General features: G+C 27.7%; 1 protein-coding gene across 5 annotated transcripts in view; it reads right to left on the bottom strand.

Annotated features, from left to right (window-relative positions):
• LOC129916977 (synaptosomal-associated protein 25) overlaps window positions 1-26239 on the bottom strand; it is a 93849-nt gene that overhangs the window by 22952 nt on the left and 44658 nt on the right. For all 5 annotated transcript variants that reach the window (XM_055997264.1, XM_055997265.1, XM_055997263.1 and 2 more), the window contains exons 2-3: window positions 19630-19729; window positions 19495-19536 (exon numbers count right to left, since the gene is read on the bottom strand). In XM_055997264.1, coding sequence (XP_055853239.1) covers window positions 19495-19536; window positions 19630-19729 — 142 coding nt within the window. The remainder of the gene's footprint in view (window positions 1-19494; window positions 19537-19629; window positions 19730-26239) is intronic.

Below are 26239 nucleotides of genomic sequence, written 5' to 3' on the forward strand. Positions count from 1 at the left end.
TACATCGGAAAGTAGATGGCACTCTTATACTCGAAAGTGTATATTATTGTTGAGTGCGATTTCTGTTTCAATCTGAGATGTTATATATGTTTTTGCTTTATACAAAATTTCTCAAAACGATTTAAATATTATTCTATTCGTTATTAATTTAGCAAAGAAAGTTATGACATTCTTTGGGAAGGTTGTCGTGCATGTAACCTACAAACTCCTTAAAACGATTTGAAAATAACTCCTTCATATTAATTTTTCAAGAAATTAATAACATATGAGAACACATAATTAAAAATTAGAAATTTAACAATTTAGCTTAAAGAGCAAATGATTTGCTTTTATAGACTTAAATGCATACATTAGATGCACGTACACCTATTGCTATATACACATAAATGGTAAACTTAAACTACTGAAATAATGCCCTTTATACATCTACAAAAGCACTTCACAATACCACAATACAACGTTGATGGTTGATACCAGGCACTATGTCATGTACGTAAAGCAAACATAACATGCATACATCTAGTTTTTAAGACACCTGAATATACTGCCTATCAACATTGTTCGCTCCATAAAAAGATTTAATTTATAGTTTGAAAGATAGAGTTTACAAAATGATAAATTAAAAATCGATTAGTTTGTCTAGTCGGTCGGTGAAACTTGGCACTCGTGTTTCTTAAAATTCTCCACCCTCTTTCAGAACTCTAAAAGGTTCCGTAAAAGAATGTTTCATCCAGGAAAATTGAGTAAGTAAAAAAAAGTCGAAAACCAAATAAGGTCCGTTTGTTGAAAAACAAACCTTTTTTTTTCTAAAAAGTTTAGAAATTCTAGATTACAGAAATCTTTGACTTATTTTTTTTTTTTTTTTTTTTAATTTTTATAGAGGCGGAATATCTTCTAAACGGTTAAAGCAATCAATTTGATGTCAAGGAATTTTTTGTAGAACATTTAAGCCCCTACAAGAATACATCTTGTTAATTTGAAAATAATGAAGTTTCAGTAAATTGGAAAATTTTTAAAGTAAAAATTGTTTTTATAATTTTTTTTTTAACTTTGACCTCGAATATCTTTAGAATGGTTAGATTAATGAAAAAAATTAATAAACTCTTCTTTGTGGAGCAATCTGTTTCCTACAAGAATATGTCATGTGCATTTGATTATTATAATTTTTCAATTTGTTATACAAAATTAAGAACAAAAAACGAATTTTTAAAGATTTTCTCTATTTTTGGATCTCAAATATCTACTAAACGGTTAGATAATTGGGAAAAGTGTATAAGGCCTTTTTTGTAGAGCGTTCAATTTTCTACAAGAATATGTAAAAAAAATTGCTAAAAAGTCAATTGATAAAAAAATGATTTTTTTTTCGTAGAAGCTTGATGTAAAAATATGTAAAAATGGAAAATTGCGAAGCGGAGGACCTTCCCATTAATATAAAAATCTCATATTTGGTGGGTATATTCTAGAGGTGTCTAGCAATCGGTTTTTTTGAGTACAAAATCGAAAAAACGAATTTCGATTTTATTTTTTGACCCACCCTAATATACAATACATGTATTATCTTTTGTTTTATATCTTAATCTTGAATACAGAAAAAGAATTAGGACAAAAGGAAGGATGTTATTGTTAAATAAATTTATTAACTATGTAGGTACACTGTGACGTATACGTAACCTTTTTTTTTCAATTTTCTAATTTTTTATGTTACTAAAATTTAGCCAGCGATTTGAGGTTATTTTTTTTTATTGCCATTCGATTAGTACGTAAAAGCAGCCTTAGTATGTTTATTTAAACCGAGTCAGGGCGGACTTAAGCTCACCTTTAGATTGGTATTTTTTTATAATATTTCGGATATATTCAAACTATAAATAAAAATGTTATCATGGAAGGAACTTCAGTTGGGTGACCTGTGACTGAGCCGAATTTTGAGTGAATGGAACATAGAAAGATGGAGGAATACCCGTTTTGAACTGGTGCATCATTCGTCTCCAAATAAGCCACCTTTAATTGCAGTCTTAAAGACCAACTTGACACATGTTTTGGTTAGTTTTTAAATAGAAGAAATTTGCATCTGATGCTCATTTAAGTAGAACGTTAGACGTGGGAGAGAAGTAACAAACTGGATGTCCAAAAAAAAAATACAAACGCGGAGAACATGAAGCATTTTTGGGGATGGATTCGTGTCAAATATTCGAAGAAGTTGTGATTTCATTTGAAATAACTCAATGAAAAAGGATTTAATCTGAACATATTTGAAAGTTTTCTTTCTTTGAATAGGTATTAGGTATACTAAGTTTCTAAACAAATAAATTAACAAAAAAAAAATGTTGTGCTATTTTACCTAATTTTTTTTTTTGTATTATACAATGTTTTCTTTATTTGTATATAGTACAACGCGAATAGAGTCTTTTTAAAAGACATCAAAGACTATCTAATCAATACCCTAATGCAACATAACGGTATGTATTATGTTTCTAAAAATAGGACATATTCATTACGCCCATGAAAATTAAAATCAATAATGTAAACAAGACCTCGTGGCGATGTTGTCGTTGTCGTCCTTATTGTTGTAGTCGTGGTCTTTTGTCTGTTGTTGTAGTGTGTTGTGTTGCCCTTCGTCGATAAGGATTTAATGTAATTTTATTTCACCTGTAATTATTATTTATAAAATATGAATGACTAACCTTTTTATAAAGGTGTCAAACCAGAAATTGTGATGAACATTTTCAAAGGACACCATTAAATCGCCATTTACAATGTCCTTTTTATATAAATTAACAACATAATTACTAATTAATAGATACTTTCAATAAAACGACAAAAAGTTTGTTTGTTTTTTTTTCTTGTTTTTTTTTTTTTGTAAAGATAAAAATATATATAATTGTAATAAAAAAAAAAATATTTTATACAAAACATCAAAAAAACAAATATATGAGTATTACATTATATAGATAATATACAAATATTATATAGAAATCGATTTACAGCACACATAGACCCATTGCGAAAAAAATTAAATTAAAAAATTTAATACAAAAAAAGAAAAACTAAAAAGAGATCGAAGGACAATTGCCAGGCAACGATATTTTGTCAATTTTATTTAATATTACTAACAAAAAAATTATAAATTTAATAAAAAAATATACTAAAACTAAAAAAATTAACACACAAATATACAATATAAAACTTAGTTGACAGAAAGAAATTAAAAAAAAAAAAAAACCAAAAAAAAACTGTTTACAACATCGAACGGGAGATGCATCAAAACACGCATGGATTAATATATATTTAGTAGAAAGATATATCAAGAATTAATATATTATTATTTTCGTAGATTTATTGTAAACAAAAAAATTGTTTAAAAGTTTTATGTTGCAGTTATTTATTTTATTATTCTTTTTCGAGTAGTATAGAGTATTTTTTGTTTTGGGTTGTTGCTATCATCAAATTTGATTTTGATTATACGTTTCAAAGGAGCTATATTAGCTAGGTGTTGTTTTGTTGTTCGGTTTGTATGTGTAGTCGATTACAATGTTAAGCATGCATTGTTGTACGATGAAGGCAAATATTTGTGATGTAGACACTGTAATTTGAGGTGTTTGATTTCTTCTTAACTACTAACTATATTATAATTAAGTCCCTTAAGGGCTAGGATATGTCATGTATTTGGATATAATGAATGTCATCATGTTGAACCTAAGTTAATTCGAACTAACCAAACAATCAAGAACATTGAACTTGGCTAGTTAAAAGCATTTGTTTGGAAGGGATTGTGTGAGAGTTGCTTCCGAAAATTGAAACTCGTACAAAAAAAGGTGCTACGACATTCTTAATTCGTCCCTGCAAGATATGTTCTTTCTATCAAATTTCTTACCCTTGTTGTTGTCATTTCTTTAGTAAAGTCTTATAAGGAATTTTTTTAGAGCTAGATAGAAAAAAACACTAGGTATGTTTAAAAATGTCTAAATTTGTCAATTACAGAAAATTCCGAAAAACTGAGAACCTCTTAAACAATATTGTTGCTAGTTTAGTTAAAATAGATCAATAAGCCCCATTCAAGGACCCAAACTTCTTCGATTCCCAACTAACAACAGTTTTAAGGCATCTTTAAGACTTCTTTTACCTTTACTCAGAACCAGTTTTCTTGTAGAAGTTCTAATTTCGTGTTGTTGGGAACTGAGCGATGGTAGGACTTCATTTAGTAAGCTTAATGAAGTAAGATGAACCAAAGCAATTTTGTAAGATCTTAAAATGAATGTTTACGAAGCTTTACAAAATTAATTTTGTTTAACAGATGGATGGAATTATAAAATTTTGAAAATGTACGACATTAACATTTTCAAAATTTTATAACTATTGCAATACTCATAGGTACTCAAAATTTTCTCAATACAAAATACATTCTCCAAGTTTTAATTCACTGATTTTATACTTTTCTACAAAATATTCGATAAAAAGGGGAAACCGACGAAGTTACGAATACCAGAGTTACGGGCAACAGAGTTACGAGCGTCAAAGTTACGCGAAACCGAAGTTACGAAAAACTAGAGTTACGAATTCTAAAGTTATGTTAAGCTATGACATGTGATTTTTGGGCTGGCAACAATTGCGAGGAACGATATGGAATTATGGAAATACAAACAAGAGATTAACATTTTTCTCATTGGTCAGAACTAAATGAGTAAAGCGAAAATGGGTGTTATTTAATCTTGTAAAATTTTGATTGGATAGGTCATCCTTATTGCAATTGTCAGGTATTAATTGATGATAAATACTGAAATTCGTTGTCTTTTTAAACTCAATTATTAAATTTTAATATACATCAACTATGGTTGACAATAGCAATTGGGGTGACAATCTTCTAACGAACCAAAAAAAAAAAAAACATAAAATTCTGATAGTTGGGCAGGTACATAAATATGACACAAAAGACCTGCCCATATGGCAAATATATACTTATATTAGAATTCTTTTAATAGGTGGGGGTTTTTGTTTGATTTTTAACCTATCCTGTGTCAAATAAATGAACAAGGAATGGGGTTGTTTTTTGCATAAAAAGATTAAACCACACCCATTTTCGTTAAAATCTATTAAAATAACCAATGAGAATCGATATTCTCTTATTTATGTTTCCATAATGCCATATCGTTCCTCGCAATTGTTGCCAACCCAAAAATCACATGTCATAGCTTAACATAACTTTAGAATTCGTAACTCTAGTTTTTCGTAACTTCGGTTTCGCGTAACTTTGACGGCCGTAACTCTGTCGCGCGTAACTCTGTTATTCGTAACTCCGTTACCATTTCGATAAAAAGAGGTAGTTGAAGTATTTTACAAAAAAAAAAAATCGGTAACACTATAAAAGTTGATACACTGAGGGAAAAGCCACCGTAAAACATAGTAAATCAATGAAAACCACATTGATTTAACTATTATTCGGAATGATTTTGCTTTAAAAATAAAATCAACGTACCTATTCTAAAACAACATAAATCAAAGTAGTTCATCTTTAATACAAAGACTTTTCAACTTCAATTTATTTTTTCCCTCAGTGTAGAACAGTGTTTATCCAGTTAAAATCAACTGTCAATTTCGTTGTTGTATAGATATTAACGGTTATTATTTTTTGTAATTTTGCGAAGTGGTACAAACTCAGAAAACATTATTTTATAGGTAAGACTCTTTTTTGCTTCTTTAAGCCCTTGTACAGACATTATTGTAAAAGATATAATTGTATAACGTTCTTCTTTCAATCCGGAGAAACCTTACCGAAGCTTCACCGCACAAAATATGAAAATTGTAATTTTTTTCTAAAAATTAGGTAGTACCTACCTAAGTGAAGGGTTTTTTTAAAAACAATTTTTCTGTATACCGGTTAACCAAAGTAAATGCACAATTATCTTATAATGCAAAATAACACTTGTTCCCACAATCGTATAAAGTCTTTTGTATTGTCTTAAGAAGATCTATTTTTACACTTTAACGTGCTTTTTTTCCCTTTAAACCCATAAAGTCTATCCCAGGACATGCTTGGATAAATGTTAGAGCAAAAACTCATCAGTCATCACTATGAGGAAGTTCAAAAGCGCATTAAACCAAATTATAAGAATTATAGAGAAAACTACAATTACGGCTAAAAAAACTGCGGCCCACTACGAATAACTTTGCGGGCCTCAACATTTTTGATCATTTTGAGCTTAAAGCCTGGTACACAGATCCGGGCTAAATTTAAGGTCCCGTACAAATTATCGATAAAATGCTCAGATACATTTTAGCTCGGCTAAATTTTTTCGAAAGTTTGTATGGGGGCTAAAATATATCTTATTATGAGTTTGTTTTGACCAATTAGAATTCGAAATTTCTTAAATTTTATCTCGATCTGCGTACCAGGCTTATAATTTATATTTACTGTTCAACGAACATTCACTTGTTTTTTTTTTTTAATGAACAAATGAATATTAAATGTATTTAACCCAACGGTAGGTTAAATCATAAATGCCCTAGGTATGGCATTCTTTGATTTTTTTTCATAGAATTAGGTCACCCTAAGTAAGTAAGGCCCATTTGCTCATACTAGTCATAAATTCTAACCTTAGTTAGGTCAAACATATCTCTTATGTTTTACTTAGTTTATTCTACGTTGCTAAAAAATATTTATTTTCAACCTAGCAATGATTTACTTTCATGCGAGAAATCGCTGAGAACTTCAAATAAATTTGTCAAATCGATAAAAACGTCAGTTAGTTTTATTTGTTTTTTGAGAAAATTTATCAAAAATATCGTGAAAAATGCCTTTAAATTAATAGAATATGGTGAAATTAGTGAAAGTCTAACAAAATTGGTGTTAAGTTTAATAAATGGCTTAATTTTAGTGAATGTGTATGTGTTTTGTGAATGTATGTGTGCGTCAAAACTAAAATTGAGAATAAAACAAAAAAAGGGTTAACATTCCCTTAAAATTTTGTTCAGTGAATTTTTGCGTTTGCAGATGGTCACTATTTATAAAAGTAAGTTAACTGATATTATTTTATTTAATTTTTCTCAACTTTTGTACCATGGCATCATTTATTGAGCTGGATTCTCCCTTTTTTACCAAATAAATATGCTTAAGTAGAACGTAAACTACTTATGTTCTACTATTTCTTCCCCCTAAGTTATGTTAAACTTAGAGGAATTTATGACTCAATTTGAAGTTCGTGCAAACGGCTGTGTAGAACTTAAGGGTTTATGTTTCACATAAATATTTAAGTTTCGTTTCAGCAAATGGGCCTAAGTAGGTAAGTGTCGAATGATATGAAAATGGAGACATGCGATTTTTAGTGTGACTCCAAAGTAAGCTCCAAATTTTTATGAAGTGGATATGACCGAATTTTATAAGTCTTTTTCGGTCAGATTTGGGGCAGTTTAAAACGCAACCTTCCGATGCGAACAGATATTTTGATTATTAAGAGAAAAAAGATCCAGTCTAACTACACCTTGTCTGTTGAAAAAAAAAGATAATAAAGAAGAGATTCTATAGGTATCAGAAAGAAAACATTATTGTTACAATTCTTTTAATTTTTATAAATCTGTTTATAAGAATTCTATTTTGCGGCCCATAATAATTAAGATCTCGCTATTATAGCCCCTAATAACCATTGAGTTTGACATGTCTGATCTAGACAATTCGGTTATTGATAAAGACTACAAAATAGGTTTTTTTTTCGAAATAATAACGAAAATGTGATTTTTAACAACTAGAATTTGACTACAACTGGCTGACATTTTATATTTACTAACTTTAATATAGTGCAATTACATTTGATTTAAACGATACACAATATTATAAGGAAGACATTGTATGTTCATTTTTTTGTCTACGACAAACTGGCACTAAGATATTTGTTTAGAAGCAAAATATCCCAAAATGCATTTTTGTGAATAACTGCGCTAAAAAGAATGATCAGGTGGTAAGAAATTGGGTTTAAGCTAGGGTTGCCATGCGTCCGGGTTTTCCCGGACATTACTCTTTTTTGGCAGTTTGGGGGACGTCCGGGATAGTTTCTATCAATTGTCCGGGACTCTTGTACTCTTGTGAAGCCTTTAAAAATCTCACTTCTTGTATGCTACTCTTAATTCATTCCTTATTAAAAAAAACGAATTGAGTTCATTAAAAGCGAGGCGTTTTTATGTTGGTCTATTATCTGCTCAATTCTTTTTTGTGTTCTGTTCCAATATAATCAAAACTCAAAAATGTGCGTATGAGATACTGGTTAGTATCTGACCAACAAAAATTTATTTTAATAATTTATTTAAATTTTATTATTTATTACAGTAGGTACCTTATTGTAAGACTGAAGATGCAAAATTTAAAACGATTAAGAAAAATATAAGGCCGCTTAAGTAAATTGCTAAGTCAAAAAGACCATTTCTTAACTTAAATAGTAACTTACTAAAAATTCTATTAGCATTTAACTAAGGGCCAACTTTTCAATAGTCAGTTAAACAGTCATTTAGTACTTATTTCTAAGGATAGAGAAAAAATCAATTTTTCAACAAGCAGATATAGCTTATTCCTTAGAATAAAACTATCTGCTTCTTTCAGAGACGAATAAAAATTATTCTAAGGAATAATCTCAACAAAAATATTGTGTCAGTTGTCAAAGCTGTTTTGAAAGAATTTTGAAAAAAATACAGTGGAACACAAGAAAACAAAAACAATCATGAATAAAAATGACGTTTAATTTTAAATATTTTTGAATTTGACAATTTTTTTTTTTGTTATTCTGTAGAATAAATTATTCTTGATTGAAAAATTCAATGTTTTTATCTGATTGTTTATGAGCCTAATAATTTTTTTCGTTCGAACCGTTAACTGACTGTTTATTAGAAGATTGAAAAATTGGCTCTTAATCGTTTAAAATTTTGAGCAATTGGATTTTAATGGAATTTTAAATTTTTTTTTTACTGTAACTATGTACATGCCAACTTTTGTAATATTAGCTAAAATTTTTACTTTAATTTTTTTTTTTTTTTTTTTGAAAAAAAAATAAGAAAAAAATGCTACGGGAACAAGGGTTAAAAATGTGATTTTTAGTTAAATTTTGAAAAGATTGTTCCGCTTTTTTTTTGTTTTTATAAAAATATGCATTCCTTTTGTCCTAGATTTTTACTCTTTTTTGTGTCCTTATTTGTCCGGGAAAGTCCGGGATTTTACATCTCGATTACTAGTTTCGTCAAAATATATCTGGCAACCCTAGCTTTAAGCCTTTTAAATATACACCTATGAGTTTGGTCTATCTAGTCCCTAATTTTTTGAGTTGAGTGAAATTTTAATATTTTTTTAATTTTCTGAAAGCTTATGTCGTTTTCGATTGGAATCACTCAAGGATTCACTCATTCTGAAATCCAATAAAACAGTTTGAATCACTTCCACTCAATTCTGTTTTTTGTGTTTGTGTTAGTTATTCTGTGAAATTTTGAATGTCAAATATAAATTAATTTTTTTTTTCCTTCAAATGAAATATTAAAAATTAATTTTCAAAAACGGTAATATTCAGCTAATAAATGGGACAATTGGTTTGCAGAATATTTTAAGTAAGTATATAATGCGTTTATTTGTTTAATTACAGAAAAAAATAACATTTTGAATGAAAAACAAAAAAAACTAGTGATTGAGTGATTATTTTGACTTTTAAATATTCATGTATTAGTGCTTCTGGATTTGATTCTGATTTTAAATCGAGAAGAGAATTTCTCTTCTGAGAAGCGTTCTTGCTGTCATTTTTTATTCAATAAAACGGTTTCAGAAGACTTCCAAACGCTTCCGGACGCTTCTGGACGTCCAATCGAAAACGACATTAGAAAAAATGTAATTAAATTAAATGACGTCTGCTAGACAAGCTATTTCCAAGCAACTTCTTTTTATAAGTCGCAGTCAATAAAATTTGATTATATTGTTTATTTCTTCAAACAAGTCATTGAAATCATTTGTGAGAAAAATAAAGGCTTAATGGTTCTTGAACGTTCCAAAAAGAAAGGATTTCTGAAAGTTACCACCCCAAGAACATGGTTTACATTTCAAGATCTTACACCATATCATCAATGTCTGGAACGTTGTAAAAAATAGTCCTGACCTTATTATATTTAATACATTGATTTCGGTAAGTATTGTAAAAGAATGCCATGGAAACAGTTTCAATAATTTTGAAGTTTTCAGTGCTTTATATTTATGGCTCTTCAACTTTTTTTTTTATTTAATCCTCTTTACTATCATGAGTAACTCATAAAATGAAAAAAAAAAAGAAACAAATTTCTATTTAAGAATCAAGCACGTGCTTCAAAAATAAAATAGAAACTCATACTGTTTTTCATTTTATTATTTCTGAGAACACTGACGCCTAGTTTCATATCTCTATCATCTATGTGTACTTTTATTGACATTTCAATGTCTGATTCGAAATTAATAATTCATGAAAAATAGACCAGCCAAGTAGACAACAAAAACGGTTTGTTTAATTTCCCAGAAGAATAATTTCAAATATAAAATTCTGTTTCACTTGATTGTATAAATAGAAAATTGTTTCATTCATCCCTATCGCTAGTTGTTTTTCTGAGTGCCAGTACAATTTTACAACCATCATTACATTTACGCCCTCACAGTCAAAATAAGCTCCAATAAGTTCTCTGTCTTCTGTTTACTTTCAATAGAAGTTAACACTCTTTTTATCTAGGGGTGTCGTTTGGTCGTTGCATTAATTATGCACAGTTTAACTGACAACACACCATTTAAAATAAATTAAAGATTTAGCTCAATCAACCTCACTATATCCTTTTGCTTTGTCACAATTTATAAGTAATTCATAAAAAGCTCTAGGTTCTAACCTTGTTTGAAGTTTCTTTTGAGTAAAAGAGAAATAAAAAAAAGCTAAGAAAAAAAAAATTATAAATTTAGATTTGGAATTTCAAAGTTGAAGGTCCACTTGAACTTCCTTCAATAACACACACACTGTCATCTCTTTTTCTATATTTGGATTCGGATAAAAAAAGGATTGACATACTCTTGTCTTGAAAGAAGGTTAAACTATAATTGTTGGCTTTATTCTAGGCCACTGATATGACATATGTGCGGTAAATGGGTTCAAAAAATAACAAAAAAGTCACGTCTGAACCCTGACAGAAACAAGGTCAATTAACAAAGAAAATATATATACCATTGACATTGTGATTTTCTATATACTATAACCTTCCGTTTTTGTTACTAACCTTCCGTTAAGCTATTATCTTTCTGCACCATAACAAGGGGCGTTGTCTCTATTTTTGTTGTTGTTTTTTTTTTTTAATTTTTTTGTTTAAAGGTGAAGCAACAGGCAATATACATACTTTTATAGGGGTGTTGAGAATTGATGATACGAAAACTGCTATTTAAAATGATACGCGCGAATGGGTTGAAAACAGTTGCTCTTTCAGTTCAAGTTCATTATAAAAAAAAAATGTAGATATTAACTATAGGTCGCGAAAAGTTGTAGAAAAAGGCTTGTTTAATGTTAAATGGATGGTATCCGATATCACCAAAACATTCAATTTTAGTAAGTTGTCACTTTCATTTTACACAAAAGGTATCAGTTGTTGTGAACTTTTTAGTAAGAGGATGCCAATCAAACGGAAAAAAAGATTATGACATACATATGTCGTAGCCAAGTAGGTACAATTTTGCATGTGATCTAAAGAAGAAAATTTAGAAAATATTCCTATTTTAAAAATTTAAAATAGCAGTTAGGACTCTTAACTGTAAGTGTTATCGAAAAGCAGTTAAGCGAAAATTTGTAGATTTTGTTGCTCTTTGCAAAGAGTTATCTAAAAAAATATATTATTTGATTTAATGTAACCTACTCAAAAATCAAAAATTTAAGTTTTTTCGAACAGTAGGTGGTACTCTTAAAATAAATTATTTATATAAAATTTTTGAATTTGGTTTACAAAATATGATTTTCTGTTGATTAGTTTATATAAATGTTTTCGTTCCAACTATGGACTTTTGACCCACTGCTCTCCTGAAGAAATTTCTGGGCCCTTTATCATTTTTGATAAGCCTTCATAACATCTTTAATGTTAAAACTATAAAACTGAAATTTTGAAAAGATTATTGCTTCTTCTCCTTTTTCAAAATTTTTGAATTTTGTTCCCTATAGATGAGAAGCGCGGGAGGAAACGTCAATTTGACTATATATACGGGGAAGTGGGGGCAAGACCGCCCACTTAGTGTTTGGCTGTCTTAAGAACCAATAAAAAACATCTTTTAAATAGAATGAAGTTTTTCTTCATTAAGTTTAATATTTTTTTGCAGAATTATAAAAATAAATTGCACGACTGGGGTCGCACGTACTTGCTCTTATGCTTAAAGTAACTATAATGTTAAAGCTTTTTATTCAAGAAATTTAAAATTTGATATTTTGAAGAAATTTCATAAGTAGTATAAAAAAATTAAATCTGTTTTTATAATTAATAAAACTCCGTTTTAAAATATCTTAAAAAAAAAAAACAAATATGCCATTTCATTTCTCGTATAAAAAGGTATTTTTAGAAAAAAAAATTTGAAAATTGTAGGAGCCGTTTTTTAAAAAAATAATTTTTTATATATACAATTTTTTTAACATTTTTCAAAAAAAAAGTTGGTATGCCATTTTGAAGAAATAATTAATTTACACATAAAAACTAAATTTCAAAATTTTTCATTGATCCGTTTTCAAAAAATTGATTTTTCAAAAAAAAATTTTGAAATATTTTTTAAAAAACCAAAAATGCGTTTTTTGAAAATTTTCTAAAATTTTAATATTATCTTTACTTGCACACTTTTGTATAAAAATTTTCATTTAAATCGGGTTAATTTTGTACGAGATATTCAGAAACGAAAAAAACCGTTCTATGACAGGTACCGTTAATAACGGTACAAAAAATATTTTTTTTATTTAAAAAGTTGGACCTTATGTGTAGTACTACACACAAAAATTTTAATCAAAATCGTTAGAGCCGTTTTTGAAAAAAATTACCTTTTCTATTTCCGTTATATGGCAGGTACCGTTAGTTTTGGTCATAAAAAAAAAATTTCAATTTCCCTCTAGGGAATCACCAAAAACTGCTAACTACTAAGTTTGAAGAAAATCACTTCACTCGTTTAGGCTGCAGCTCCAGATAGAGACAGACACACAGACAGACAGACAGACAGACAGACAGAATTGCCGGACCCACTTTTTTGGCATTCTCCATCATCGTAATGTCATGTAAAATTGTTATCTCGAGTTCGATTTTTTTTACGAATCCTAAACTTGCCCTATAGTACCTACACTCCTTTTCATCAGAATAGGTACACATCTTTTCAAATGTTCATTAATCGTTTGTCCCCAATAGTGGTGCGTGACCTAACAAGGTTTTATTGTTTTTTGTTAGTTTATGATGTTAGGAAAAGCAACGGCTAAAATTATTTCAAAATGGACCATAACTTTTCAATTGTTTTTCTTGTTAAGTATTTTTTGAGGAAAAATTAACTTATTTTTTTCTTCATCAGAATAGGTACACCCGTGTTATCTTTAATGTTTTTGTGGATTTCGAGCAAATTTACCATTAAAACAAATAACTGGACTTTCCTAAGCGTAATTTAATAATCATACTACCATTTTGAAAAACATGGGTGGATTAAAATCGCTAAATTTTGCCGAAAACACCTTAAGAAAAAAAACAAACAATGAAGGATCCACCAGTACTGGTATGATTAAAATAAATTACGAATTGTGAATATGCTCTATCCAGACTTCAGATACAAACATTCTGGGGTTAAAAAAAATTAATGGTGGTAAAAAAAAATGCAAAAAAACACTCTAAGACGAGTAAATTTTTACATGTGCTACCAGTTTTGGTGGATTAACGACAAGAATAAAAGTGAAAAACAGTTGTTATTTGTAATTTTAGGACAGTAAATAGAATGGTCATTAGTCAGAATCTTCTAAAATTGCTGAATTTTGAAAAGACATCATTACTACACCAAGAACAGAATTCTATGCGTTTAAGGTTTTTGAAATCCCTTACCACATGAAAAGTTGAGTGGTATTTCTTGTTATTTTTGGATCAACGAACATTTAATTTTGATGTCCTTGGTGAGTTAAACTATCAGTTTAACATTCTGCGAAAGGAGAAACCATTTTGAGACCAACTTCATTGTTAAAAAAGAAGTGTTAAGTCATGGAAGAAAGTGATCTTCTACGATAATACAAATAATGAATTTCAAACGTGAAGAATGGTCACAATTATTTGTAAATCCATATTCAAGAAACTTTTCCTTAATTTTTTAGTATTTGTGAACCAATATACTAAATTTTTCAACAGGACCACGCCTCCTACCACAAAAAATGCTCTGTAAAGTATTGGGAGGAAGTGCAAATTTAGGAAGTACTTCAGTATTTACCATAGAAAACAACCCTGAACCTTGTTGAAAATGTTTGGAAATGGCTAGCCCGTACTGATAAAATTTGTGATAGACGATTTTAAGACAAAAATATTTCCTAACCCACCATTTAACAATTTAGAGAAGAGATTCAGATTTATTGCATAAAGAGATTTAACAATGCAATTCCAGGAGTTTTGGTATTTTTTTATGAATAAAAACGCCACTATACAAAAAATAAAATAGGTAAAATACATTTTTAAGAAGAACTTGGTTTAAATACATTTCATGGACCACTTTCACATCATTCTCTATGTGTACCTATTCTGATGAAACAAAAAAATTACTCAGTTTTTCGATGTGAAATGATTGGCATAGAGAAACAAAAAAAATAACCATACGTTTTGAAATATTTTTCTTGCTGATTCTGCTAACATCTTAAGCAATGACTTGACATCAAAATATTATTATTTTTCGTACACTGTGAGGAAAAAACGAATACTGAACATTTGAAAAGTTGTGTACCTATTCTGATGAAAAGGAGTGTATATCGCAAGTAAAAATAAAAAATACTGAACGAAATATAATACGTTTTGAAAAAGCATCCAACAAAAAACCGTCTTGCCCCCACATGGGGGTAAGACCGCCCTATCAAATTTTGTTGGTAGAAAGACCGTTTCTATTGTTTTAAATGCAGCCTATTTGTAATAATAACACAATTATGCTATATTTTCATTAGTTCTGACTCCAGCAGAAGCTTTTTGGTACCATTTGGTACACATTTTGCACTTAATCCAACAATACTTTGAATTGGATCAAGAAAAAAGTTGCAGAAAGAAGGTAGGTACAAATACAATCTGCAAAGTCATCTTCATCAGAATCATCAATTACAGTAGGTATTGTTTGTAGTCAGTTGCTAAGCTTTTTGGAAGATTTAACGGTAAACTTCTTTTTTCACTTTGTTTAAGCTACCAGAGCTTTCAATTTCCCCTATGGGCGGTCTTGCCCCAGTCATATCATATTTGATGTTCTGTATTATTTTTTTTTTTAGTTTATCTTTATGACTCCTTCTTTCGCAGAAAATACTTTTAAATACTCACTTTCTACTATAAAAAAAGGGAAAAGTTAAAAATTTTAATTATTTCAGTGTCAAAAATACAACTGACTTTTCACATGAACGATAACAACTTAATGAAAAATCACAAAATTTACCGTAACTCTTCGGGGTCTTAACCGAAATTGCTAAAACTTGCAGACGTGATCGATCTTACCAAAGGGCACCTATTTTATATTGCAAGCGTTGCTAATTTTACTTTTTTTCATACAGCATAGTACGAAAACCGTCTTTTCCCATAGGCGGTCTTGCCCCCACTTCCCATAAAAATTCTCTGTGTGTCCGTGTAGGCATCAATGAACAATAAAATGCAAAGAAAGTTTTGTTAATAATTTTTGTCTAACTTGACTGTAGTCGATCGATTTTGTGGCTGAAGTTATTTTTGAACTATAAAAACAATCACATTTGCATTTGTACCCATTTTAGAAAATGATGTCCATTTTGTTCCAAAAATCATTGTAAAAGAATGTAGGTAATAGGTATCTATTTTTCTAATTCGAATTTCAATTAAAATTTTAATGCAAAAGCAGCGTCAGGGTAGTAAGAAAATATTTTTTTTTGAATGCGTTTGTTTTTCATTATAAATTAAAAAAAATATTTATTGCAAATAAAAAAAAATTGCATTAAAAAAAATAATTATTGCAACTGAAAAATATTTGCAATCAAAAAAAAAATATTTTGCAAATAAAAAAAATTGCATTAAAAAAAATGTTATTGCAACTGAAAAATATTTGCATTAAAAATAAAATTTGTATTACAATAAAAATATTTTGCATTATAAAAAAATTTTATTGCAAATAAAAAAGATTCTGCATTGAAAAAAAAATTCAAATCAAAATGTTTGCATTTAACATTGTTTTTTCAATATTCGTCGAATTTCTTATCATTTTGAGTATTTGACCTTACATTAGTTTCAACATTATAGTTGAAATAGAAATTCGGCGGATGTTTAAAAAAATATTTAATGCACACATTTTGTGTTAATTTTTTTTTCAATGCAATACATTTTTTTTCTTTAGTGCAAAATATTTTTATTTGCAATACAAATTTTTATTTTCAATGCAAATATTTTTCAGTTGCAATAAAATTTTTTTTAATGCAAATTTTTTTTATTTGCAGCAAGTACCTATTTTTTTTTAATGCAAATATTTTTCAGTTGCAACACAAATTTTTATTTAATGCACATTTTTTTCAGTTGCAATAATTTTTTTTTTATTTCAAATGCATTTTTGCAATTGATATTTTCACAACCAACATTAACAAAAATTTCAATTTTTGATTTTTAAGAAATATAAGAATATTTTTATTTATTTAAATTGATTCCTTATAAGTTCATCTTTCTAACGAATAAATAAACAAAATACATACATTGGCTTTGTTTTCATTGAAATTACACTTACAGTTCCATATTTTCAACTTTGAAAAATAAGTATATTCATCTTAAGCAGAACACCTAATGATTTTTTTTTAAGTATTTTTCTTTTTAATAATCTTTTTCCTAAAAACATTTCAATTGAAAAAGGAGTGGCGTACTTTTAAAAAGCTGTTTTTTTTTTCAAAGACCAATACTTTAGGTTAACATAAAAATTATCCAATATGAATGGGAGGTGTAAAACTTAAATACAAAAATATTTAACAATAAAATGCCAATAAGAGTTTGTTGCCTAATGACATGATTTGTTTGGTAAGGGCGAATGGCGAGGTAGGCGAGGTATGTAAAGAATCTATCAAAAGAACCATTTTAAGGAAAATTAGTGCATCGGTAAGACAGAGAAAATGGATTTCGTTTTCTGTAAGTGTAAAATAACTCCTGTCCGCACAGAAAGATTTGATTTTAAAAAATTTCTAATTTTTCATTTTTTTTCTACGTTTCACTAGTTTTGTTCACAAAAATGTTCAAAAAATGTTTGTTGAAAAAAAATTTTTTATCAAACATTGTTCTCACAAAAAAAAAATTTTTGAAAAATCTATACGAAACCTAGTTTTGTTCTATATTTTCATTACATTTCTATTTAACAAATTTTTTTTTTTCCTATAGTTAAAGAAGATATTTTAAGTTAGTGTAGTTGATAATATTTTGTATTCAATGAAAACATTAAAAAAAAAACTTGCTCTCCTGAAATTTAGTTTAAGAAGAAATCAAACGCTCGCTATATGTTTTTTTTAATAATATACAAGTCAATCCCATCAACAGATTATGGTTTCCGAAAAATACGAGTAAATATTTAATTTGTATAAAGTTGGTCAATTGTGGTACACTGTTTGTTTTATTTTTGTGTTTATTAATTATTAAGTTTCATTTCGATTTAACGGAAATAAATCCCATGTTTTTTTTTTTTTTTTTGGTTTAAAGTTTTATTTTGTTTTATTCTGTACAAAAGAGAGAGAGAGATATATAATATATAAGATAAGTCAATGGATGTATCGATTAAAAGTAAAACAACGAAAAATAATATAGAAAACATATTTATATATATAAATATAGAAATATACTTAGCAGCACGTGCTCAATTATTATTGTTTAATTATGTATTATATAGGATTTAGTGTGAAAACAGAACATGCAAGGACTATTTTCATTCAGAAATTATATGTACTATTATATATAATATTATTTTTTTTGTAATTTTTATTCGCAATTTTGTTGCATACATTCGGGAGTTTTTTTTTTATGGATGGCATCGCGACTAATATAAGGATTTTTCGCTTGTTTTTTTTTATAGCTTTTGTTTATAATATTAATTTATTAATATTTTGCTTGCTTTTTGTTGTTGTTGCTGTTTTGGATTTGAGTTGAGTTGGTTGCAGTTGGAAATGTTGCTGTTGTATTGTATTGTTTGTTACTGGATTCTTTTGTACATTCATGCAATTCAAATATTTATATATATTTTATGTAGAAGTTTTTTATATATATATTTATGTAGTTGGTATATAGCGCGCTCTATAATCTACGTAGTTTCTTGCAAATGTGTTCATTTCAATTTGTTTTTGTTTTAAATTGTTGTTTTTTTTTTTTTTGTTAAGAAAATTAACACATACAATTATTTTTTTTTTTTTTTGTTTAGAACGAGGATAGAGAACAGTCATATTATTTGTTATATTTTTTTTTTCATTTCCAATATAAAAAATTTAAATAAAAAAATGTAAAAAAAAAAATTAAAAAATATATACCGTATTCCATTTATTTTTCTTGTTTATATAAAATTAATATGTAAAAATTTTTTTATAAATAAAATTAAATTCTATATTTTTTTTTTTTTTAATTTAAAATTAAAAATAATTATAAATACAATGCTAAACAACTAAAAACAAAAAATTATTTATATGATAAAATTGTGGTTAAATACATAAATAAAATATAAAAATAAAACACTTTCCATCGATCAAAATATAAATTTTAAAGATAAAAATAAAACTTAAAAATCTTAAATAAAAATATATTAAAAAGTAAAAGTAAGTTAAAAAAAAAAAAAACCTTTTCGTTTTGATTCTTTGCTACACACTGCGTTACACTGTCCACAGCAATTGAAAAATTTACTTAAATGAATATATATATATAAAAATCATTTGACTCTATCTAAACAGACAAAATATATATATATATAATGTATATATTATATAAATCTATATATCAGGTACAAAAACAGGTAATTAACGTTAACAGCTGCAATTTTAGTTGATTTTTTTTTTTGGTTTAAATAAAAAAAAAAATTGCTAAATGGAACATTTTAAATATAACACGTTATTTTTTATTCGTTAATTTTTGTATTATTACTTTTTTTTATACACAGCATTGTCATTGCCTGGTATTAATTGCTTTTTTATATTTTTTTAATTTGCTTTAAGCCCAAAGAAATATAATTTTTTTTTGTTTTTAATTTTTAATTGTGTTTGTTTAAAAAATATATATATTAAAATGTTTTTTTTTTTTTTTTTTTTTCGTTAATTTGAAAATGTTAAAACTTACCTCTTCACAGAGAGCAAGCATACGCCGGGTACTTTCCAACGACTGTAAATTTTTGCAAATTAGATATTTATTAGAAAAGTAGTAATTTTTTTTAAGAATTGTGTGTAGGTTTTTGTGTTTTTAGTTTCTACTTACATCATCGGTAACATTTTGTGCTTTTAATTGGAGTTCCTCCAATTCTGTTTTGGGGACTTGTGGCGCTGGGGCAACATCTTCTGGTTCGGCAGACGGCATTCTGTAAATTTAAAGAAAAAAAAAAATAAATTAATATTTATCAAAGCTTGAATAATAAAAAAGAAATCAAAATTTCAATTTTAAATCGCAAGAGCTGTTTTAGAAATTGAATCCCTCTTTCAAAAAGACACCCCTTCATTCAAAACTATTTAATGAAGTAACTTTATTCTTGGTTTCTATCTCAGGTGCAATGTTATTACGAAATTTCATTAGGGTGGCCCGTCATTTTTAAAACAATGTCATTAGATTCAGAAACAATTTGATTCACCGTTTTGGTGATCTCCTCCCCTTGCCTTTTTACAGCGAAAAAATTATCCTTTCATCCAATTTGTATACTCTTTTGATCTTTGATTCTTATTCCAAAAGCAGACTTTTTGGCAAGTTCCATGGGGACAACACTATTTTTATTTATTGCTTTTTTGAACTATTTTACCTGTTCTATAATCAAAAGCCATGAATGAAACTAACTTTAATTTGTGAACCTATTTTTTTTTACCCAGCAAATATTGACATCGATACACTAATAGACCAGTGCCGAAGAATTTAAAAACATTAAAAAGTAAGAAAAAAATCATAGTAGGATGAAACCCATTGGAAAAGGAGGTGAATATGATAAAAATTAAAGGAAAAATAAATTACGGGCGAGCCGAGTTCGGGAAGTGGGTGGGTTGAGCTTTTAATGGTAAAAAATGGTATATCTCGATTTCCGGCAAAACTACAAGTTCTATGGAAAAAAGTTGTATGGCAAAGTTGTAGATAATAAAAAGATCTACAACTTATGCATTTTTTTCACATAACCTCAAAATTTATATGAAAAATTCAAAAAACCGAGTTTTTGGTTTTTTATTTTTATCTTTTTCAATAAGATGTTTTTTTCTACAAAATTTGGTGAAAACCAACCTTATTATGTCTCAAATATACAGTAATTTATTTGATTTAAAATATTAATTTTTTAACCTTATTTTGACTTAATATCAAAAAAATACCCTACTTTTCAATCGAAAATTCACGTGTCAAAATATCAGTTTTTTTTCAAAAAATCGGTGGGTAATTTGTTCATTTAAATCTCTTCTTTCTGATTTTGTAAACATAAATTTACATTAGTATACCATAGTACATATTCTCGGAAATGCAAAAAATGAAAAAAGCTTAAATTCGAAAAAATTTTTTTATCATTATTAACAATTTTGGCCTATTTATTAAAATTAACACTCGTATTCGGCCAAATCATTATTAGCGGTATCTCTAAAAATCAAAACTTGTCGAATATTTTACAAATATTAATAATATTATTATTAGATACTGTCAAGAAAAGCAAGGTTGTATTACAAAAATCCATGAAATAGTTTTCGAGTTACCTATACTTTACTTTACTTTATTGTAAGATAAGTTATGTTCTTTTTTTTTAACTTTTCAACAGTTTTTGCATGATTTGAAAGCCTAGCTGCGTTTCAAAATTTAACTTAAAACGACTCATTTTTTTTTTAAATTTAAAAAAAAAAATAATGCAACAAATATTGGGAAAAAAACTACTAATAAACTATTCAAAAACTTTTTAAAAATGCGGTTTTTTTTTGTTGTAATTTCAAAAAAAATGTAGACAATTAAATAACCAGTTTACGATTTGGAAAAACTTCTTATTTTTAAAACATTTTATGGAAAGTAACTAAGTTTTTAAAGTCATATTGATTGATAAGATATGGGTCTAGTTTTTTATAATAATTCTCTTTCAACTAAAAATTTACGCACTTCAAACACAAAACTTAATGGAAGTGTTAAAAAAAAAAATACACCAGGGCATTTAAATTTTGACCCAGGCACATTTACATACATATGTACATTAGTGTGGTCCACGTTATAAGGCAAAAAAATAAACCATATAATTCATTAGTTCCCCACGCATTATTTTGCTTCAGACATCAATACCAACACATGCTGAAAGTTTTAGCCCTCAAAAGTAAAAGGAAGAGGGCGCTCATCAGCTTTGGAATATTAGACTTTGTTACCCTTACCTTACCCTTAATATCTGATTATATTGTATTAGGACTTGGCTTGAGGTTGGAATTTGGCTTAAACATGATAAGCACGCATGTTCCCGACAACCATGTAAATGATTTTCATGTTTCTTTGGTTTTGAGTCACTAGCTCGTATTTCATTGATTAATTCTGTTTTGTTAACTTTAAGCAAAAAATACTTACAGACGAATTTAAATGAACAAAAATTATTATCTGTGAAAATATCACTTAACTATTGGTTTTTTATGAGAAACTTTACCACATCATAACTTAATCCACTTAATAAATCAAAACAAGAGTTAATTACTAGGCATGAGGACCCAGCTATAACAGCATGTGAGCAAAAACTTTGAGCTTGTTGAGCGCCCACTTACACTTCACCAAAAAAGCTGAAATTTCACGTGTGTAATACAAAACACATATGCAACCAATTTTTGAGTGGGGAACAACGGAAATGTAAAAACCAAAAAATTGGACCACCCTAATGTACATACAACATTTTTACTGTTGAAAATTGTTGGCAGCAAAACCCTTACGCACATAGAGCGCATCGAAATATTTTGGATAAAAGGATGTTTTTTTAAGGCAGAAAGAACGTTGTGCAACAAATACCAAAACATCCTGTTAAAATAATGTTTGATAAAAAAAAAATAATTGGTTAAAATATTTTGATGGTCATTGGCATTAAGAATAAAAAAAGAACAAAAGCATATTATGGGTGAAAAGGGTGTTTTTTTTTTCTAAAGGACTGAATTATAATATTGTGTTTTAAAAGTGATAGATATTAGAATACTGGGAACCAGTGACTCTTGTCCCAAAATGCCTAGTTGGATACTAGTAAATGTAGTTAAAATCCACAATGGTATAGGTATGTTCAATTTAAAAAGTTATTAAAACTTAAAAATATAAATACGTAAGAATAACCAATTATGTTCTTCTAATAATGTGTTGAAGTAAATTTTTATCAGAAGCGAAACCTATTCTCAATAAATTAACTTAGCTACACCAACACCAAGTCGCATTATTCACATTACCTAGCAATAGCAATATTTATATATTAGAAAAAGTAGTTATTTTAATTTTGTTTCTATATACGGAAGTTTTTAATTAATTTTCAAAACATATCTCGGAAGCAGTCATTTGCTATTTTATTTATCGCTTCTTCTGACTTTTAACAAGCATCAATTTCGTGGGATTTTATTTTCTCTGGCAAATTGCCAATGCTCCAGTTATATTGTACGAGTAGGTGGAAATGTCTGGGCGAGGAATGACTATTAAGTTTTTAGGCAAAGGACTATAGCACCATCGCTCAAACTCTTGTGTCTGACGGTGCGAGTCAAATGTCAAAGCTCGGTTCTTTCAATTAAATACACTCCATTTATAAGACATTTTGACTGGTTTGGTTTCTATTTCCTCTTTCGGTAGAATTTTAAGCTTTATTTTTAATAAGTTAAAATTTACAGGAAATATAAGCTCTCAATTGATGTCAATTTTCCCCCATATTACCCTATTTGAAAACAAACACAAAATAATATTGTTCAACTTTTCAAATTTGAAGTGTGTATATTAGCTCTCGAATCGCAGTGTGCAGGCAGAGTGCATAGAAAATAGAGCAAACTCATGACAGGCAATCAATGTATGCTTATATGAGTTTGTATATAATTTTATTGATTGCATGATGAGCAGAAAGAAGAACTTGATGAATTGCGCGATATAAATTTAAGCAAAAAAAAAAAAAAAAAACATGATTCCTATAAGAAGTTTAGTCTTTTTATTAGTTTTGCAAAAGCTCTGCAAAACCCACTTAACAAGAAGAAGAAAAGACGAGAGAAAAATCAATTGTTGCTTTAAGCTATTAGGTATAGCCTTTAGGAAGAATGGTTTTTACAAGTATAATTTTTATTTAACATGAACAAACATGAAGAACTCATTTTCAAAAAATGGTTAACCTTCTTGGAAAAACAATGTTTTTGCATATATAATATATTAAAGGTTTGAATTGAAAATGATTAATTTTATTTTCGAATTTAAAAAACGTTTTTCTTGGGAAAAAACATCAGCTGGAAAAACCTTTTTTTTCAGAAAGAAAATATTAATATTGTCTAAAATAAACAACAACATTCGAGATATATTGCCTAGAGAAGAAAATCAAAAATTCAATTAACATTTAAGGTTTCTCAAAAAAGAGGAGAGAAAAGTTTATGATTTTCTAAATAATGCATGTTGTATATTTTATTGTTCACACTTGAAATACTTTTTCTTTAAGTATAATTTAAGAATATTCATTCTTTATTATAACGCAACGAAGATTTCAATTAAAATATGTACATACAAAACTTGTGTTGAGAAAAGGTCAAGGAGGAGAATAATTTAGAACTGAGTTTTTTTAAGGAAAGAAAACAACTTATTCAGAGTTGGTTGGATAACCTTTTACGTAAATTACATTTAAGACTATATAGGTTTTAACTTTAATAATTGCAATAAGAATTCTTTGAATAGGAAAGTTTCTTTTAATTTTAAATATGTTTTTTTTTTTTAAGTTTTCGTAGAATAGTTTTCGTAGAATAGTTAGCCAGTAAAAAAATACATAGTTTGAATTAGCTTTGAAAATAAATTAAGTGAAAACATAATATAACTTGTTTTTTTGTATTAACAAAAACATCCTTTTGATTTTTTTTTATGGATTCATTTTCAAAAAATTCCTTCAAAAATATTAAAATGTTTTCAATAAATCCAAATATCGAAAAAGTAGGGTGGGTGTCAAAAATCGAGGATTTTAACAATTTCTTTCACACAAAAGTTGTAGATACTAAAAAACTCAAATAACACTGGTCGGCAAAAAACTAAAAACAGACGGGAGATAAGGTGATCTCGATTGACTTTAGTGTGCTGAATTCAAAACTGTTTACAGATTTTTTCTATCACGTCTAGTTTTTGAGCTATACTTATCACTATTTTCGCTATAAAGCTTCAAAAACTAATTTTTAATTGAGTTTTTTTTTTATGTTTAGTCAAAAATATATATTTTCCGTAATATGTTGCTCTTTATAAGTCCAAATCAGAAGACGCAAGATGGAATTTGATTCAAAAAACCATTCATTACTTTGAAAAAAATAATCAAGATTTTGAGATATCTATCATAAATTTCTTTTTTCAATATCTTTGAGAAAAAAAATAATTTTGAAAAAATATAAATACCTTTAGGACGTGTTAATATGGCGTTTTGAGATTGCATAAGTAGTTTTGGAAAAAAAAAAAATTAACGGTGATGTAATTCGATGTCAAATGTACCCAAAAAACGCGTTTTTGACCTATTAATATTCAATTATTTCAAAAACGTGACGTGCCAGTGAAATTTTGTGTTCAGATTCGGACTCAGCACACAAAATTCCTCTCGAAAAGTAGGGTTTGGTTCTTTCTCTATATCCGGTTGCCGACCAGTGTAATTTTTATATGTAGGTACATAACTTCAAAAACAGTGAGAGAAATACAAAAATAAGATTTTTTGGTTTTTTATTCTTATCTCTTACAAAAATAGTTAGATTTTAACAAACCTTGGTTTGAACTTACTTTTTTATGTTTTTTCACATAAAATTTTTGGAAACCTTAACGAATTTAATTTGAAAGAATATTTTTTAATCAAAAAACAAATTTGTAAAAAAATTTTGATTTTTAAACAAATTTGGGACTATGTAGAAAAAGAACACTTTTATCTCAGAGAATGTTGGGAAAAATTGAAAAAAAAAAAAAACATATTTTAAGATCGATGGACATGTAAAAGAAGTGATTTTGAGGGAGGGTTGGTTCTGCGAATTTATTTCAAATTTGCTGCACAAAATATAAGTAGACCTAACAGAAGAATGACTAACTATGTTTACATAAAAATAATGAGGTCTAAGCCACAAGTCATACAAATTTTTGTCACGGGTGGGACGAATGCAAATTGATCTGCAGTAGAAAGTTTTTTTTGACATCAAATCAAAACAAAATTTAACAACCTATGATTTAAATATGTAAATAATTTAAATAACATTTACTTTGAATAAAAGCGGCAGACGATTTGCCAAAAAAATCATTCTAATCACTTTTTTCCGTGGTCAAATATTTTTCAGCAAAATAATAAAAACTTGTTTTTTTTTTTTTATTTTATCTTATCATAAATTAATGGTTTTAAGTTTTATATTCAAACCGGGATTGACAATAGTAAGTGTTAAATGCTTATTATATCCGAAATAGAATTTTTGGCACAGTTTTTTCGAGGCTCACTTTTTCATGTATTTCATTTTGCCACTTTTTTTTAAATTAAAAAAAAATGATAAATTCGACTCAATAAGTAAAATTAATTCGTTAATTTTACCTCATAAAATTTAAGCTTCACTCTTTGAATAAAACATTTTTTGTAGACTTTTATTCTACCAGACCGAACATTTTGAAAGATAACATCAATTTTATTGAATGACTTTTGAAAGCAATCATAAGTTCCGGAAATCATAAC

The sequence above is a fragment of the Episyrphus balteatus genome, chromosome 3 (assembly GCF_945859705.1).
Source record: "Episyrphus balteatus chromosome 3, idEpiBalt1.1, whole genome shotgun sequence".
In the NCBI taxonomy this organism is placed as follows: Eukaryota; Metazoa; Arthropoda; class Insecta; order Diptera; family Syrphidae; genus Episyrphus; species Episyrphus balteatus.